Below are 19,146 nucleotides of genomic sequence, written 5' to 3'. Positions count from 1 at the left end.
TTTCCCCTATAACTGTACTGAACAAAATACCATTGTAAAAGTCCATAAACAATTTGTGAAAATCCTTTGGCAAAACCATAAGCCCTTATGGATATTGGGTTTTTCATGAGATCCATTGAGGTCACATGCTGCCTCTTTTGTTCCTTTTTGCCTTTGTTAATTGTCACATAGATGATGGATGAACTCCATCAAACTGGTTAAAAACCTCTGGAGAATTTAATGAGCTAAATATCTCAAATTGATATTAAGGGGATTTCAGAAATGATTTTTAGATTTCTAGTAGCACCAGTACCTCTGATCATTTGCCTGTCTTTGAATTGTTTGTAACAAGAGACAATGGTTAGAATTATTTGTAGTTGTAGAGAAGTGCAATAGCATGGTTGTATTTCCCCATCTCCACATTTATTAAAATGTAATGGATGAGACACTGGAAGTGATTTTCACTATTTAGTCCTCAGCTCCACGTTTAATGGGTGAAACATGTTGGAAACAGGTCTGTAAACTGTTATAGTCTCATACCAGAGGGAGCAAGGTGCCCAAGAAGCTTAGTTACCCTATAATGGGTTATAATCTCATCTGGGAGATGTGAAGGATTTTATCCAGTGAACCCTAGTAGCTTCAAAATTGATTTTTATATCTGTAACTCTTCAACTACTCTACCCTTCTACCAGAATGAACTAGATTTCTTGGTGATATTTTAGACCTCAAAAGGTTTTCATCAACAGTATAGAAGTTTATGTCTTTTTTAGGCAGTTCTGCCAAATTTTTTAATAATGGCAGTTATTAAAATGGCAGTTGTTAAAAATATCTTTGCCAAGGTTGAAAGATTTGCTATATCAGTAGAACTTCTGACAAGTATCCATCAGTTCATAGGTTTTTTTAAATGTCACAGAGCAAGTGCCTAAATAGCAACTCATGTGAATCCTATATAATAATGTGTTTGTTTTCTATTGTGTCACTAACTGGGCTATTATAATTTTGGGTATATTTTGGTACTTCCTTTGAATGTGCATTACCTACTGTAAAGAGTGAAATTATGGCTGAGACTGAATGTATAATTAATTTAGGTTGCCAAGAGTTTTATTTATAAAAATCCTAATGAAAAACCCAAATAATAAAATACCCAAGTCAGCTGCAAAATTTTATGGTGATTTAATTGATATAGTAGAGAAGATTAAGAAGAAGGAAGAAGAAGGAGTAAGTTTTATCTCTCCCTCTCCCCCACCTGATTAATATCAGGTGGGGAGATCAGGAGATAAGGGAGTAAGGGTTTGGAGTATGAAGGAGGAAGGAATTAGCCTGACCTCCAAAGGGGCTCAGCTAAGATGCCTGAACCTGAAATCAGCTCCAGGGCAAACTCACCACCCAACACTCCAAGATGTTGGAATGCTTAGAATGCTGCCAGCCAGAGTCGTCTCTCCGGGGAAAGAGAAAGAGGTAGGAAGTGACATGCCTTTTATATCACTTTTCTGCATCTCATCTGTACCAATGAGAACTTAGCTTGACTTAGGACAGCCCAGAGGTCTATCCTTTTTTTTTGCACATGTCTGTTGAAGGCCATCTCCTCAGATAATTAAATCTTGAGTTTGATGCAGACCTTCAAAATCTTGTTAACCTGAATAGGGTGGAGAATGTAGAGTTCCCAACACCTGATTTTGTTATTCCAAGTATCTCCATTGTTACTGATCAGGAAATAGCTAAAACACATCTTCTAAACAATGGTCTGATTAGGTGGAATAGTTTTAAAATTCACACTAGTGTACTACTGTTTTATAAAGCTGTCATTTTGTAAAAAAAAAAAATTATTTGCACTCACATCATGGATCATGGCCAAGTTAAAGAAGGAAATAGATCGCATTTTTAAGTGAGTGTGTCACTGATGGTAAACTATATTGTTGATTTTTTAAAACATTTTTATTGTTGTTTTTCCTTACATGTGCAATATAGTATTTGAGTTTTATTTTTTCTCTCCTTTTTGTATTTGAAGCACATCACCAGTATTGGGATTTTCTTTAACTTTTTTTATTTTGCAGTGATATAAGTTTAAAATACATTTGCCCTAATGTCAATGCATATCCAAAAAGCTTTAGACTATAGAAATAATGCCATTGATTGTTTAAAAAATTATGCAACTTTGCTTAATAATTGTCAGATTCCAGGAAAAGGGAATACAAAAAGAGCCACTGCACAGTGCCAAGGAAGCACAAAGCTAACCTGTATAGTATCTATTGAGCACAAGGTCAAAGAGACCAATCAATCCCAGTGGGATTAATAAAATTTTGAGCCAAGACAAGAGAACTTGAACTTATTTGGGGTTTGAGGTTGTGGTTGTTTTGACATATGTCAGAGGCAGGTCTTCTCTGAACCTCACATTCTATTAAGCACCTCACTTTGATTGACTTCCTGGCTCCCTTAATCTAGTCCCTTTTCTCTCTTATAGTATGGCAATTTTCTGTAGACCTGGCTACTGATTGGGTAAGTGCATAATTACATAAGTCACTTTAATTGGGCCCTGATTCAAGGACCTGTTATAGGTTTATTTTTCCTTTACTTATATTTTTAGACATAAAACTTTGATATTTTATATTTCATCCAGAAGTTATTTTTTCTCTTTTATTTCAATTTTTTGATGTTTTTTTATTTTCTTTTGCCAATTGATTTGTATATCTCATAACTCAGTCATGCATCCCTAAGTGATCCCTGTGTTTTTCACCATCCTCCTCAGGGGGGTATGTGTAATTATTCTATAATACAAAGTTTAAATTCTTTTTGAGAGCAATTTTTGGATAAGAAACATGCTACCTCTCCAAATCCAGAAAGTGAACTGTTTAGAGAAGGCACCATGAAGATGCCTGCACAGACCACACACTGTACCAGAAGATCCAGAGTGAACTTTGGGGTGTGGTGATTTGAACTCTGTGGGGTTGAATGCATTTGTTTTGTATGTATACTCTTATGCCAAAGGGGACTTCCCCCTAATTGGCTTTTTTTATCTTCTCCTTTTATCCCCAAATTATTATAATTTAAAAGTTGGTTATGTTTACAAGGTCCATTGAGAGACTAGTCTTTCAAGGGATCTCAGGGGGAATGTGTAATTAGAAATCTTGTGCCTTTGAACTACATTTCCCAGGAGCCCACTGACTTCCTGTCATCACATGCTGACATAGACAGGAGATAAATAGGGTGGTCTTCTGTGGCTAGCTCTCTTTCCTTCCTAGGTTGGGACATTGGTGGAGCAAGCTGTTTGAACAGGTAGATTAGCCATAGGCACATGATTTTATTTTGTTACCTTTTTATTTTGTTACTTCTAGTGATTATTAATAAATCTTATAAAATATAATATTTGAAATTATTATATATTAATTTTAATTTTTATAACAGAAATATTATATGATTCATTATGAAGGACTAAACTATTATTAGAAATGCAAAGTTCTGAGATAACCCCAAGGAACTGATGATGGAAAAAGTTATCAATGCACAGCTATAGAAAGAATTGTCTGAGTCTGAATGCAAATTTTAAAAATAACATTTTTCGCTGTTTTCCTTTAGGAGTTTTTCTCATATGTGTTATATTGTTGTCTTTCACAGCATGAGGAATATGGAAATGTGTATTGCATGATGGCACTAGTATAACCTATATCAGACTATTTACTCTCTTGGGGTGGGGAGAGAGAAGAGAGAAAAGGAGAGAATCTAGATTAGTAAAATGTCAAATAGCAATTGTTTCAAAAAATGTCTACAAGTAATTAAAAAAAGGAAAATTTAAAAACATTAACTTATTGATAATAAATGATATCAGCCTTGAGTGATCTAAGTAACTATAGATAGGTCATCATAATACTTGAGGAAACCTTTTGCATAAAGAATAATACTTAATCCATAAATGGTCAAGGGACATGAACAGGCAGTTTTCACATGAAGAAATCAATTGAGCACATGAAAAGTGTTCTAAACCCCTCCTGATTAAAGAAATGTAAATTAAAACAACATTGAGGTACCACCTCACACCCAGCAGATTGGTCAATATGGCAGCAAAGGAAAGAGATAAATGTTGGAGGGAATGTGGCAAAATTGGTAGACAAATACAGTGCTAGTGGAGTTGTGAATTGATTCAATAATTCTGGAAGGCAATTTGGAATTATGCCCAAATGGCTTTAAAAGAATGCCTGCCCTTTGATCCATCCATATGGACTGGGTTTGTATCCCAAATACATAATTAGAAAAATATTTGTACAAAAATATGTATAGCTGTGCTCTTTGTGGTGGCAAAAATTTAGAAAATAAGAGGGTGTCCATCAATTGAGGAATGGCTGAACAAATTGTGGTATTTGATGGTGATGGAATATTATTGTGCTGAAAGGAAGAATGACCTGTAGGAATTTCATGTGAACTGAAAAGACTCCAAGAACTGATGCAGAGTAAAAGGAGCAGAACAGAAGAACATTGTACACAGAGACTGATGCATTGTGGCACAACTGAATGAAAGAGACTTTTCTACTAGCAGCAATGCAACAATCCAGAACAATCCAGAGGAATTTATGAGAAAGAATACTATCCATATCCAGAGAAAGAACTGTGGGAGTAGAAACACAGAATAAAAACATATGATCGATCATGTGGTTCAATGGGGATATGATTGAGGTTTTGGCATTAAAAGATCACACTACTGAAAAAATGAATAACATGGAAATAGGTTTTGAATAATGATATATGTATAACCTAGTGGAATTGCTTGTCAGCTCTGGGAGTGGGGAGGGAAAAAAGTGGGAGAAATCATGAGTCATCTAACCATGGAAAATAAATATTTAAAAAAAATAAAGAATAAGACTTTTGGATCTGGTAAAAGTGCAGCAAGTCTTAAATATTCTAAAATTATTCTGATCCAGAACATACCAGAGTCAGAGACTTTCTAATAGCCTAAAATTATGTCTGCCCTGCATATTTCATTCTGAAATACCTATAACCTTTGCTGAGCAGAAAAATTCCAGAACTGCAATTGCATTGACCAACTGAGAAGGATAAGAAGAGATAGGCTGACTATTGATCAGTTTGAGGATCAACAAGGAGCCAATTAGTGATGAAGCATAAAGAGAAAGCAAACCTAGACTTTTCTCCTCCAAGATGTTACTGTAAAACCTGGACTGGACAAATTCCTGAAAAGATAGAAGCTAAAAAAGATAGCTGGTGAATGTGGCAACTCTCTAGTCCCATGAGTTCTGTCACCTTAAAGAAAGTGACGGGAATCACCTAATGACGTGTTCCCTGTTAAAAAGAGGACAGAGTCCTACTTCTTGTGTTATTAATTTGGCTTGGTCCATGGTTGTTGTCCCAAATTTGTACTTGAAGAGGACCAAAATGACATTGCAAGTGATGTCTTTTGACCTGTGCATAAAATGGATTCAACTGAGGCAGAGTTGCACAGTCTTCAGGTTCACTCTCTCTTCCAGAGTCATCAAAGTCCAATGGCAAGTCAAAAGTGAAGATGATTGTTGATGACTCAGGATGCAGTAGATGGCCTTGGCTTCTTCGATATGTGATTAAGCAATAAGTGCTCCAAAGTGACTGCTTCACCTGCATTTATGACCTTAGAACAAATTGTTCTCATCTGCCCATTCCACTGGGGGAAGTCTTCATATGAGATGGGAAGATATCCCCCTAACTATCTAATGGGTTTGGGTGTGTCAGTTACCTTCAAGCTGGGTTAGCTTGCCTACTAAAAGTTTACTAGGATATAGCCACTGTGCATTGCTACATGGAGTCACAGTTGAGAGCTAGGTAATAAGTGGACACCAAAGGTGAATGCACAGCCTGAAAGAAGACTTGGCAAGCCCTCAAAGCAGAGGTACTAGTCCTCCTTGAATATCTGGTACGCATCAAATTGGCTATATTATGTCTAGAAATAATGTTCCATTTCTTTTAGATTCATGTGACAAGAATTATCAAATTTGTGGGTAGTTATCAAGAATTTTTTGTTTGGAAGGGTTCACAGTGGCTTTCTAGTCCAGCCCATCTCTCAAAAGGAATTCCCTCTACAAAATATTCAACAAGTGATCATCTAAGCTCCACCTGAAGATCTCCAATGAAGCCCATTCCATTTTCAGTTATTGAATTGTTAAGACATTTTTCCTTGCAGCAATTCTCTAAATTTCGCTCCTTGTTACTAGTGCATAGCAGTGGTGGCATAGCAGATCAGAGCACTGGGCCTGGAGTCAGGATGACTTGAGTTCAAATATGGCCTCAGCCATTCACTAGCTGTTTGACCCTGAGCAAGTCATGTATCCCTGCTTGCCTCAGTTTCCTTATCTGTAAAATGAGCTGGAGAAGAGAATAGCAAACTACTCCAATATCTTTGCCAAGAAAATCTTTTTTAAAAAGGGGAGAAGGGGTAGGAGGGTTCACAAAGATTTGGACATGAGTGAAATAGCAATAATAAATAACAACCAGTTTTTTTCTTTCAGAATCTTCCCCAAGTTTTCTCTTCTTAAGACTAAACAGTCCCATATCCATCACCTACTCTTCCTGTGACATGAATTCAAATGTACCCATTATTTTAGTTACTCTTCTCTAGATGCTTCCAACTTCTCAGAGCCCTTAAACTATAGTTCTTAAAACTAAACATGATGCTTTAAGTATGTTCAGATCAGAAGCTATACCTATCTGAATTCAGTCCAAATAGCATTAGCTTTTAAGGAGCTGCCATATGACTCTGCTGGCTCACATTGAATTCTCAGTCCACTAAAAACTCAAAATATTTTTCATACTAATTTCATAACCATGGCTTCCACAACTCATGTTTATAAAGTCAACTTTTTAAAAACCCAAACACAAGATTCTCCACTTGGTCCTACTGAATTGCATCTTATCAGATTCAGCCCAGGGCTTTAGCCTATTAAGATCTTTTTTTTTAATTCAGTGATTCAATATGTTAACTAAACTTCATAGCTTTGTGCCATCTGCAAATATGATAAGCATGCTATCTATGCTTTTATCAGTCATAGTTAAAAATATGAAGTAGTACAAGGCCAAGCCTAGATTCCCAGAATTCTTCCCTGGAGATCTCCTGTCAAATTGCCATAGAATCCAGCCATTGTTCCAGTTCTGGGTCTATATAATTGTCTCCCCATCTAGTCTGGATAGACACAGCTATTCAGCTTTTCTACTAGAATAATAAGAGATACTTTACTAAATGTTTTTGCTAATCTATCTAAGCTATATCTATAGGATTCCCTGATCTACAAACTTGGCACAAAACACAGGTTAGTTGGACAAAAACCAATCTGTTATTGATAAAGCCAGATTGGCTCTTTCAAATCACCTTTTTCTTTTTTAGATGCTCTCTAATCATCACTTTAATGATCTGTTCTGATCATTGAGGTCCAGCTCATTTATATATAAGCTCAGTATAGTTATACACAGTAATTTCTGGCCATTTCCTTGATTTATTTTTAAATCATATGTTTATTATTTTAATTTTGAAAGTTGAGGCTTGCTTTCTTCTTTTTCATTGTTGCTGATTTTTTTCCATTTTATCAGCCATTTCAAAAACATTTCAGTTTTATTATTCATTGTTTTCTTATTGTCAATTCATATTGATATTGATAGGATCTTGGTGATTTCTCTTTTCCTCTTTCATGTTGGCTTTTTGCTTTGTCCCTTTTCTATGATCCATTCAGCAGAGATGTGACTTGATAATCTGAAAACCTGGGACAGGAGAAGGGAGAAAGAGAACGGCATCTGGCATGATAATATGATGAAGCCCTGAAGCCAGAGGGGAAATAATGAGCTATGTGACCCTAGGCAAGTCACTTAACCCCCATTACCTAGCCCTTATTGCTCTTCTGCCTTAGAACAAATACATAGTACTGATTCTAAGAGAAAAGGTAAGGGTTTAAAAAATAAAAATAAAAATTATTCCCTTTCAACACTATTTTTGTCCTTTTGAGACACTTTATATCAGTCAGTTGTGAGGAGAAGGAGCCCCTTTCTTCTATTCTACCACCATCTTAACCCAGAAATTCCCTCCTTCAACACTTTATGCTCCCATCCAAAGTGACATTTTTATTGGTCTTTACACAAGGCATTTTATTTCCCTTCTCCCTGTCTTTGCATACGTTGCTTTCAATACCTGGAATGTGCTCACTCTTTACTTCTGCCTTTTGAACTCCTAGTTCTCTTCAGAGTTCAGCTCTAGTATCATTCTCTACATGAAGCCTTTTTCTCATTTCTCAGATGTTGCTAACATCTTTCCCAGCTCCAAAAAAGTATCTTACATTTGTGATTTGTTTTGAATATACTTATATATGTACACATTGATATTTCCTAATAGAAAGAAATTTTTTTGTCTTTGTATTCCCAGTGCTTAACACAGGCCATGGCACAAAGCATACTTAATAAATGCTTATGAGTTAATAAAATATAAACATATAATATAATAAAATATAAACATATAAAACTTGGCATGTAGTGGCCTATATATACTTTTTACGGAAAGCATTTACCCTCAAGATGGAATAAAAATGCCAACAAAGTCCCCTAGTAGAAAGTTCCTCACAATCACTGTTGTTGCCATCACCCAAAGGACTTTAGGAACCCAGCCTTGTTCTTTCCTCCTTAATGTCCCCTCTCCATAGTCCCATGATATCAAACCTGTTTTTTGTCCTTCACTTACATCAGTGAAGTCATGAAGATGGTGAAAGGAAGGCTATTTGATGACCCCTTTTCTGTCCATTATCTCCACCTACAAAACATTATCACCCTCCTAAAGATCCCCCCATCACAAGAATACACAGAACTATTAGGATTAAAATGGATTTAGGATTAATTTTGGGACAGTGGTTAATGATAGAGGGAAGATCCTGTCTGAAGTAACTTAGTGGCCTAGTTGGAATCTGGAGGAAGAATTCCTGGTGAGGGGTTCTGAGAATTCAGGGGAAGCTTGAAGTTGGTTGGTTTCCAACTGTCAAATCTCTCTGGGAGTTCACCTTCTCTCAGAGAGGCTGGTTGGTTCCTGATCTCTCAATTTACTCTGGCAAACTAGGAAAACTATTCTGGCAGTTATGAGTGGAAGTAGGGTAGAGCTTGAGAGCTAAGTTGGTGAAGAAGACCAGAAGGAGGAAAGAGAGACTTTTTATCATCTGTGTAGTTCTAGAGTAGACGCAGGCTTTTTAGGCTTGCCAGGCCCAGAAACTTGACGAGGCCCAGAAAGAACTAAAGTGAGCTAAAATAATCAAAAGAGACAGTTACTTAAGATATATAAAGGAGGGGGCAGCTGGGTAGCTCAGTGGATTGAGAGCCAGGCCTAGAGATGGGAGGTCCTAGGTTCAAATCTGGCCTCAGACACTTCCCAGCTATGTGACCCTGGGCAAGTCACTTAACCCCCCAATGCCCAGCCCTTACCACTCTTCTGCCTTAGAACCAATACACAGTATTGATGCTAAGACAGAAGGGAAGGGTTTAAAAAAAAAGATATATAAAGGATTATAATGAGCCTAGAGCATTTAGCATAGATTTTTGGACTTTAGTGGTAGATTTAAGGAGATCAGTGGAGGCCTGGACCACAGGCAGAAGAAACTCCGTGAGGGGTCTTAATTTGGGGGTAGGATAAGTTAGACCCCCTTAGAATTAGGGATCCTGTTCTCTACCATTTTATTTATCCTTGCCTATCCTTAAACCTTTTTAAATAGAGGTTTTGTTTTCTTAAAAACTGTCTCCAAGTCATTCACTTAGTTATCCTTGAATTAGGCCCAAAACCAGTTACACTGAGCCTCAGCTCACAACAGCTCAAACTCAACTATCAGCCTGCAATCCTTTTACCAACAACAGAGACTATAAAGAAGATACAGCATCTCTTATTACCTACCAGTTTATTCACAACAGTTCCTTTACCATTTATAGGTCCCAACTCACTACTATGATCCTGTTTTGGGGGAGCATCATCTCTCTTTCTAGCTTCTGTCCATATACAGTCATGAACAAGGCATTGATGGTCATCTGTACTGTAACCATCTCTATGCTTCAGCTCTTACGTACAGCCAGAGGAATAATAGCATGAAGTAAGATATGTGAAGGCTTCTTGGTAGAATAAAGTTCTAGATCTCAGCTTCTTCCTTCCATTTCTAAGGAATCTTTCTTTTTTTCCTCTCAAATCTGATATTTTCTGGGTCTTATGTTCAAGGTGAAGTACCCAAGATTGACATGCTCAGTGCATTAATATCTTGGCCAAGCCTGTTTCTTAAACGCACTAACTCTCATATGCAGCAGCTAGACCAGAGGGGTTGCAATCCCATGTCATATGGTCTTTAGTTGTTGGACCTAGTTGAGCCAATTTTTGTTTGTAGCTTGGTTCCTTTTCCATAATCTTTGTCTCACTCTCCTTTATCCCATCTTCCCACCAAATTACATTCTTTCTGTTCCTTCTAAATGCTCACAAAAATTTCTGTTCTTTTTATCCAACTGAAAGCTGCCCTTGGGCAGAGACCATGTATCTCCCATAAGACTACGAATTTTCCTTGGGGGGAGACCAGAAGTACATAGTATAATGAAAAAAGCAATGAATTAAGTATCCAAAAACCACGTAATCATTGAATTTTAAGTTGGAAAGAACTTTAGGGATCATACAATCCAACAATCTCATTTTACAAATATTAAAACTAAGGACCCTGCTGTGTCTAAACCCCAGTTGGGTTAACTCCCTGTATGAGCTCAGTTTTGCTGAGACTTAGTCACCTCATTCACAACATGAGAGAAATGCATGATATGATCTTAGATGCTCTGGATCAAATGAATAAGTAGCTTGTGTGCAGGGACTGTTGACTCTCTTTCTCTGCATTTTCCATTAGGATCACTGAACTGGAAACTGGAAGCAACAGTAGCTTATTACATAGTATCCATCAACTCTTAAATCTGCCCTTTGGAAGGTCTGTTTGATATGGAATGAAAAACCTCTAGAAGTATTTCCATTCCTCAACTGTGTACTTTGTATTTATTTTGTATTTACTTTGTATATACTTCTCTATGGACACTGTCTCCCTTCTGTGATGCAATGTAGGTACCTCAAGGACAAGAACTGCTTCATTTATTCCTTTTGTGTTCTTAGTACCAAAAGCTTGATGACTGGCACAAAGTAGGTGCTTACTAAATGCCTGATTAATTGTGTCTGTCCCTCACATATTCTCCTTAAACCCAGTGCTATCCCCGATTCCTCTTGAATATCCTCATTGGTATAAGGAAAAGAGGAAAGCTTTGAAGGCAACCCACAGGGACTGAAAATATGCTGAAGGATGAATTCTGAATGGATGCATGAATACTTTCATGGAAAGGATGAAGCCACACTGGGATACTCTATCTTGGAAAGGCTATTGATAAACTGAAGAGCTGCTAGAGGAGGGTTAGGAGGATGGTGGAGGACCTTGAGGTCATATATAAAGGTACAGAACCAAGGGTGTTGGGATGTTAGGCCTAGAAAAACGAAGACTTAGGGAAGAATGAAAGCTGTCATTAAGTATTTGAAGAATGGTGCCTGTAAGAGTGATTACACCTAGATTCAGGTTTTCTTTCAAATGCCACTTCTGTTACTGCCAGTGGGGCTTTAGGCAAACCATTTAACTTCCTTGGGCCTTGGTTTCCTTGGCTATAAAATGAAATGGATTGAAATAGATGGGCTCAGAGTTGCCATGAAGCTCGAGGTCTAAAATCCTATGATGAACATAGGATATCAAAACAGGAAGGGACCTTAGATATCACTCAGTCCACCCATTTAATTTTATAATAAAATCAACACCAAAGGAAATCTAGAGAAATGACTTCAAATCACACAACCAATAAGTAGCAGAGTCTAGCATCCAAGCTGACAAGATGAAAGTGTTATAACTTCTTTTAATATAGTGTTTTAATTTACCAAAAAATATTAATTTATACACATTGTCTCATTTGATCCTCACAACAACCCTGTGAGGTAAGTAGATTAAGTATGATTTTAAAATGAAGGAAAACAAGGGAAGTGACTTATCTAAAGTCATACACTGGATTAGGAATAGGGTCAAGGACTAGAATCCAGACAGGCTATATGCACCAATAAAAACCTAGGGTAGCAATTTGTTTCTCAGGATGAGATGGATCTGCGTGATGTAAAATGATGTATGGTATTGAGAAGTCTTTCCAGCACTGGAGACTTTGTGGCAGCTTCAGGGAAATGGATGAGTAGAGAAGCTGGTTCATTGGGTTTCCAATTAGCCACTTGCTCTGGAGAAGTTAAACTTTCCCCCAAACTGGGGGGCAGAGATCCAAGTGGAGAATTAGTATCAGATTCAGAGAAACAGGAATCTTTAGAATGATTTCCCTAGGCCTTATTAGATAGGCCACACCAGGGACCTCATCATGAAGAGGAAACCTTCTTCATGCCATTTCACACTAGAAGTCATCCAATTTTCCCAGCACATCATCTCCTTTCATCCTGACTCCCTCTCTGGGCTTGGAGACAGTTTCCTCTGAGACCAGTAGGAAAAGAGCAGTCATTCACATTTCTTGTGGAAGCTTCACTTCCCCTCCTCCCATCCAATGGCTTTGGCCCACTCACTCTCATATTTAATGTAAATGCCACCCCCCAAAAAGCCTGAGATCATGATGTAATCAAGGGCTATAAACTCAGAGAACTGGGTTCAAGTACTTGGGCAAATACTTCCCGGCTACTTAATTTTAATTTCCTCCACTAGGAACCAAAGTGATTAAATAACCTCTAAGGTCTAGGGCAAATCTATCATTCCAAATTCCAAGGTCCCTTTTATTTCTAATCTCCTGTGTCCAAGGTTCCTTTCAGCTCTGAGATTATATTATTCCGCAACTTATTATGTCATTAAAGTCTAGTCTAAGATGAGTCGGCATTGAAGCCAAGAATCTCCAAGATGAAAGGAATTTCTAGACCCACTTGTACCTCAAACAGAATACTTTCTACAACAATCCTGAATGGTAGCATCCAGCTTCTACTCTTCTGACTTCAGACAGGGCAACTGGTTCTACTTTGGGCCAATTTTAAATGTTAAGTACTTTAAACTCAAGTCTGTTTCTCTGAAACTTCTACCCACAGTTCTTCATTCCTACTAATCTCAAAGAAGATGCTGGGTAAATTCTTACCATTTTTTCCATGATCATATTGTGAATGAATTAAGCCTATTGTCCATTAGCCTCCTCCCCAGAGATGAATAAGGTGTCAGGGTCCTGGGCTATCTCCTTTCTGAGCAGCTAATGTAGATGTAGGAAGTAAGTAGTAATGTAATGTAGGAAGAAAGATGGCTAAGGGATCAAAGACTTGTATAATACTCTAAATGGCTCTGAGCAAGTCATTTACCTTCTCTCAACTTCACCTCATTTTCCTCACCTATAAAATCAGATAATAACTGTACTTCCAACTTAGTTTTTGTTAGAAAAGTACTGTTGAGTTATTTTCTTCATCATTTTCAGTCATGTCTGACTCTTTGTGATCCTGTATGGGGTTTTCTTCCCAAAGATATTGAAGTTGTTTATCGTTTCCTTCTCCAGCTCATTGTTTTGTTTAGTTGGGGTTTTTTTTAATGAGGAACTGAGGCAAACCTGATTAAATGACTTGCCCAGGGTAACACAGCCAGAAAGTGTTTAAAGCCAGATTTGATCTCAGGAAGGCAAGTTCCTGACTCCAAACCTAATATTCTATCTACTCTGCCATGTGACTGCCCTTTGAATTATTAGTTATTATTAATTTCTGGTTTGCATCTTTCTAGCTATGACACCTCTATAGACCTTGGTTTCATAATCTATAACATGGGCAATTCTCTCCTTTGTGAAGCTCACCCACAGGGTTGTTATAAGGATCAGATGAGATAAGATATACAAATTTGCTTTGAAAACTCTTATGTACTATTCAAGGCAGTTTTGGTTTTCTACCTGCATTTCCCCCTACACAGACATACATGGACACACACACTACCACATATTTTATCTTTCCTTTACAGAAGGAAACGTAATAAATTCCTTCTTACCAAGGTATTAGTGATCTTGAGAAAATCATCTAACTCCCTTGGTCTCCGTTTTCTTATCTGTAAAATGGTACTGATAATACTTGGACTACCTACCTTATAAGGATTCTGTGAAGAAATTGCTTTGAAGTTGGGAAGTGCTAAAGAAATATATTCTGTTATTTTTATCATTAATACCCCTTAAGGAAACCCAAAAAGGAAAGAGCTTAGTGAAAAGGAATAGACAAAAATTAAAGCAGCTAAAAATAAAAAAGAAACAGGAGGGGCACAAATCTTTTTGGCAAGCATCTCTAATAAAGGTCTCATTTCCAAGATACATTAAAAATTGATCCAAGTTTATAAGAATAAGAGTTATTCTCTAATTATACCAAAGATCATTAAAGAGGCAGCTCTCTGAGGAAGCTATAAATAGCCATGTGGGAAAAAATATGTGATCCATATCAATAATACTTAGAGAAAAGCAAATTAAAGAAAGTCTGAGTTCTACCTTAGGCATCAGATTGGTAAAGCTGACCAAAAACAGGAAATGATAAATACTGACAGGACTGTGGAAAAATAAGTTCATTAATGCACTATTAGTAGAACTATACAATTGGCCCAGCCATTCTACTATTGATCTTAGCCAAAAGGTCAAGAAGTGATTGGCCCAGCCATTCTAAAAAGCTGGTTTGATTTATGCCCCAAAAAGGCACTAAAGAGTACATACACTTTGAACTACTCCTACCAGGCATAAATCACAAAAAGATCAAAATAAAAAGGAAAGGATCACATGGAAAAATATTTATTTATAGTTTCACTTTTTTGGTAGCAAGGAACTGAAAATAAAGAAGTTACTCATCATTTAGGAAACAGCTGGACCAATTAAGGCATATGATAATGCTACTGTGTTGTAAGAAATAATGAAAGGGGCAGTTTCTGGGAAACTAGGGAATATCTATATGAACTGATACCGAGTAAAGTAAGTGGAACCAAGAGAGCAATTATAGAATAACAAAAAATACTGTAAAGACAAAAAACTTTGAAGGAATTATAAACTCTAATCGGTGCAATAATCAACCCTAGTTTCAGAGGACTGCTGATGAATCAGTTCTATATTGAGATCAGGGTGTATAGTGAAAAAAAATTTTTTAGATATACCCAATGTTGAGATTTGTTTTGCCTTACTGTGTATTTGTCAAAATAGTTTTGTTTTTCTTTCCCTTTTTTCCATGGTGAGAAAATTGAGAGAGTAAAAAATGTATTTTTTAATTTAAAAAAAAGCTCATTTAACAGCAAGAAAAAGGTATCGACTCATAATGGTGTTTTAAGCACCATGATCAACAATGGTAAATCCAAGAGGTTTAAAGATAAAATATACTTCACCTTACACTGTATCAAAAAATGATAGGAAGAAAGCAGGATAGTGCATAACAGGGCACATAGTGACATATCTATAGTTGCTACTAAGGTCAAGGAGGTGCAACTCCAAGTTAGCAGGAGAAACACAGGAAGCAACTTTGAAAATATTTTATTGGCCTCAACTGAGGACCCAAGACCTCTTGGGAAATCCAGGGCTAGGGAAAAGGTGGTAGGCACTCTCAGGGAAATGTAGGTCAGCTGTTCCCTGAACCCATCTATAGTCACTATCCCCAACACACAAACAGTACCCCAAAAACCTACAGCAAAAACATACCAGGCTGGACATGAAGATGATGAAGAGAACCTATCTTCCCCACTTTCCACAGCAACCCCCTTCCAGGTCTGAGGCCAATGTAGTTTCCCTGGTCCTGAGCACAATAGAAGAATCCTCCCCTAAATGATTAAAATTCTTTAGTAATTCATTTGGAGAGAATAGAGAAAATCAATGCTCCAGAGAACCAAATTACAATCCAGGGGTTCCAGAAAGCCAGTTAATATTCAAGAACGTCTATCAGAAATCAAAGCTCTGAAGCTCTGGAATAAACATTTGGAAAAACCAACTAAGGACCCAAAGTTTTGCATCATGAAACCAAGAATCCAAATTCCAGACAGAAGAGCAAGAATAACACAAAGCCTTCTGGAATGTCAATGTTTCTCTCACAGCTCAGTAGACGGCCTCTTCACACTTTGCTTGTCCACTTGGTCTGGGTCAGGCACTCGGAATGAGACGTAGGGACACATTTTGACATTGAGACAAACTAGCTTCTGCAACGTGGCTGTCTTGACAAGGTTAAAGCCAGTTTCACCACCAAATGTGCTGGGCTTCCAGTACTCTGGAGAGCAGATGGGGTTCCCCAAGAGTCCCTTGAGGGAGAAAGGGGCCCCAATCTCCACCATACTCTCCCCAAAGATAGAGTTGGGCAGAGATTTCTCTATAAGTAAACCTGGGAAGAACTCCAGAGCATCAATGTCTCCATACAGTTCCTCCAGTTCTGCTGATTTCTGCTTCTCTCCTACAAGGAGGGAAGGGGGAAACATATCAGATCAGCTCCTTTTCCAAAGTCACCTCCAGAAATAACTAGGTATATGTCCAGGATAACACTAGGAAGTAACCTTCCCTATTCACCCCTAGAGGCAGTGTGGCATATCAAAAAGAACAATAGACTTGGAATCAGATAATGTGGTGAAGTAGTGAATAGAGGGTCAGACCTGGAGTCAAAGTTCTGCATTTAAATTCTACCTCCAATGAATAGTAGCTATAGTAGTCACTCAGCCTGTTTCCTCATCTATATAATGGAAATAGTCATTGCACTTACTTACCAGAGTTGTTTTGTGCAAGTCCAGTCCCTTTAAAGGACAAATAAAATTGAACTGGGCTCAGAGCCTACACTCACCCACTCCCATATCAGGCCATGCATTAAATGACAGGATAAGACTACTTCCCTCATCAAGCATCCAAGCTACTCTGAAGTTCCAAGGCCCATAGCTTAAGGAGAGACCAAGAACTAAAAGGGAGGGCCACAGAAGTTCAACAGATCTGAAAGTTCTTGGAAAAGTTTAAAGTATCATACAAGTATAGACCCCACCCCACCCCACCGTAGAGTTCAGGTAGCATTCTTGGTGGCCATGAAGAAAATTGGAAGCCATGTCTAACAAGCCATCACTGGGTTAAGTGTAATTGGCTGCTGCTCCATAATTCCACTGATATACTAAAAAACGGATATACTAAAAGAAGGACAATGTGTAGCTGTCTAAAGACTTAGGTCGGGGCTACCTCAGATGGAGCCATCTCCTTTTTGTATCTTATTTCCTTTGGAACAAGTTCTTATGAGATCTCCAACGGTTTGATGACCTACAGTCACAGCAGCAGAGGTAATGTACTCTAGAGTAGTAGTTTCTGACAACAGAACAAAGTGACTTCTTTGAATAGATTCAGCCACTGCCAAAAAGCAAATAACCTAAGCTAGGGTAGAACCAAGGCAGGTATCAAACAGAGAGATCATAAAGATCAAACTCAGTTGACTGATCTGACTATGCCAACACAATGAAATGCATCATGACTAACTGGCAATCTTGCAAAAAATGTTCTTTGTCCCAATAAGGCTTGAATGTTATCCTTTCACATGAACTTCTGGGTTCTGTTCTGGTCATTCTGCAGAGCTCATTATAATTCTCTTGTGCTTATCATGGCTTTCTTCAATTAAGAAGAAAGGACCTGTCCTATTCCCAATTCATGTTTGTGCTTTCGATACCTCTTTGCCTTCTGCCCCTCTTTGGAGGATAAGAAGCCAAGGCTGCAGCCCAAAACAGAAATGCCCCAGAAGTAGCCAGGATGAAAGTGCTGAGATGCTGGATATGAGTGTCGGGAACCCAACACCCCAAGGATCAGCCACAATTGCCTAGCAATGAATCTGGCAAACAAGCAGATGGCTAGACTACAGAACAGGGAAAGATAGGCACTATGATTCCTAGAAACAGTTGCCTATAGCCTCTAGGCTAGACAAATGTAACATATTACTAGTGATAGTGGCAGCAATAGCAGCAGCAGCAGCAGTGGTGGTGATGGTGGTGGTGGTGGTAGTAGTGGTGGTGGTAGTATTCCCCCCCTAAAGTTGAGACTTCATTGTGTTTGAAGGTGATCCTGGGGCCTCAAAGGCCAAACCACTAAGACCAAAGTATTAGTAGGTTCTATTCCACATTAAAATGGCTTCAGTTTTGTTCCCAGCAATACACCATCTATTGGTTATCCAAGTACCAGCCTACCTAGGTACAAGTGATCAATATTTTGCCCCAGAAGCTCAGAAAGACTATCTCCCATATTATTGTTCAGTCATTTTTCATTTATGTCTAGCTCTGCCTGATTCCATTTGGGGTTTTCTTTCTTTTTAAACCCTTATCTTCCATCTTAGAATCAATAATGTGTATTGGTTCTAAGGCAGAAGAGTGGCAAGGGCTAGGCAATGGGGGTTAAGTGACTTGCCCAGAGTTAAGTGACTTGCACAGAGCTAGAAAGTGTCTGAGGCCCGATTTGAACCCAGGACCTCCAGTGTCTAGGCCTGGCTCTCAATCCACTGAGCCACCCAGGTGCCCCCTATTTGGGGGTTTCTTAGCAAAGATAATGAAGTGATTTGTCATTTATTTCTCTGACTCATTTTACAGATGAGGAAACTGAGGTAAAGAAGGCTAAGTGACTTGCCAAGGGTCACACAGCTAGTGCCTAAGGTGATATTTGAACTCAGGAAGATGAGTCTTCCTGACTCCAGGTCTAGCAATCCATCCTATTTACCATATACTAAAGGATAAAGAGGCTAGCACCTCTCCCTCCCCCCTCTCAAACAAGAAAGGGTCCTTGAAGTATTATGATTATCAATAGTATTACTGTTACATTTCACCCATAATCCCTCAGCCTGTCTCTCCCTCAGTATATTCCAGTGCCCAGCCCCAACCATGAGATCCCTTTCTTCTAAGACAAAAAACATGGGGTCAGAGGCTGGAGGAAACTAGGATGTGTGTCACTGACCTGTGAGCTCCTGGAAGGAGGTGTAGGGTTTCATGCCAAAGCGCTTGCGGTATTCATTGAAGGACTGAAGCCTCAGCTCCCGTGACTCCTTAATGGTGCTGATAGCCACATGCAAGATATGGTGGTTGATGTTCTTGGCCCCACCAATCTGAAAAAAAAGAGATACATCCATATTACAGCCAGAAAGTAGCTAAGTCCAAGCTTTTAAAAAAGATTTAT

At 38.2% G+C, this 19,146-nt stretch overlaps 1 protein-coding gene across 3 annotated transcripts in view; it reads right to left on the bottom strand.

Annotated features, from left to right (window-relative positions):
* Positions 1–7,441: 7,441 nt before the first annotated feature.
* The window catches only part of LOC100016779 (prostaglandin G/H synthase 1), a 63,453-nt gene continuing 51,748 nt past the window's right edge, over positions 7,442–19,146 (bottom strand). For 2 of the 3 annotated variants that reach the window (XM_056812097.1, XM_056812098.1), the window contains exons 10-12: positions 18,928–19,075; positions 8,672–16,420; positions 7,442–7,704 (exon numbers count right to left, since the gene is read on the bottom strand). In XM_056812097.1, the coding sequence (XP_056668075.1) occupies positions 16,065–16,420; positions 18,928–19,075 (504 nt within the window). In that variant the 3' untranslated portion in view covers positions 7,442–7,704; positions 8,672–16,064. The remainder of the gene's footprint in view (positions 7,705–8,671; positions 16,421–18,927; positions 19,076–19,146) is intronic. The other variant, XM_056812099.1, reaches the window with a different exon arrangement.

Source organism: Monodelphis domestica, chromosome 1, assembly GCF_027887165.1.
Source record: "Monodelphis domestica isolate mMonDom1 chromosome 1, mMonDom1.pri, whole genome shotgun sequence".
NCBI classification, from domain to species: domain Eukaryota; kingdom Metazoa; phylum Chordata; class Mammalia; order Didelphimorphia; family Didelphidae; genus Monodelphis; species Monodelphis domestica.
Note: the sequence above shows the minus strand (reverse complement) of the source record. Positions and strands in the feature narration are given on the sequence as shown.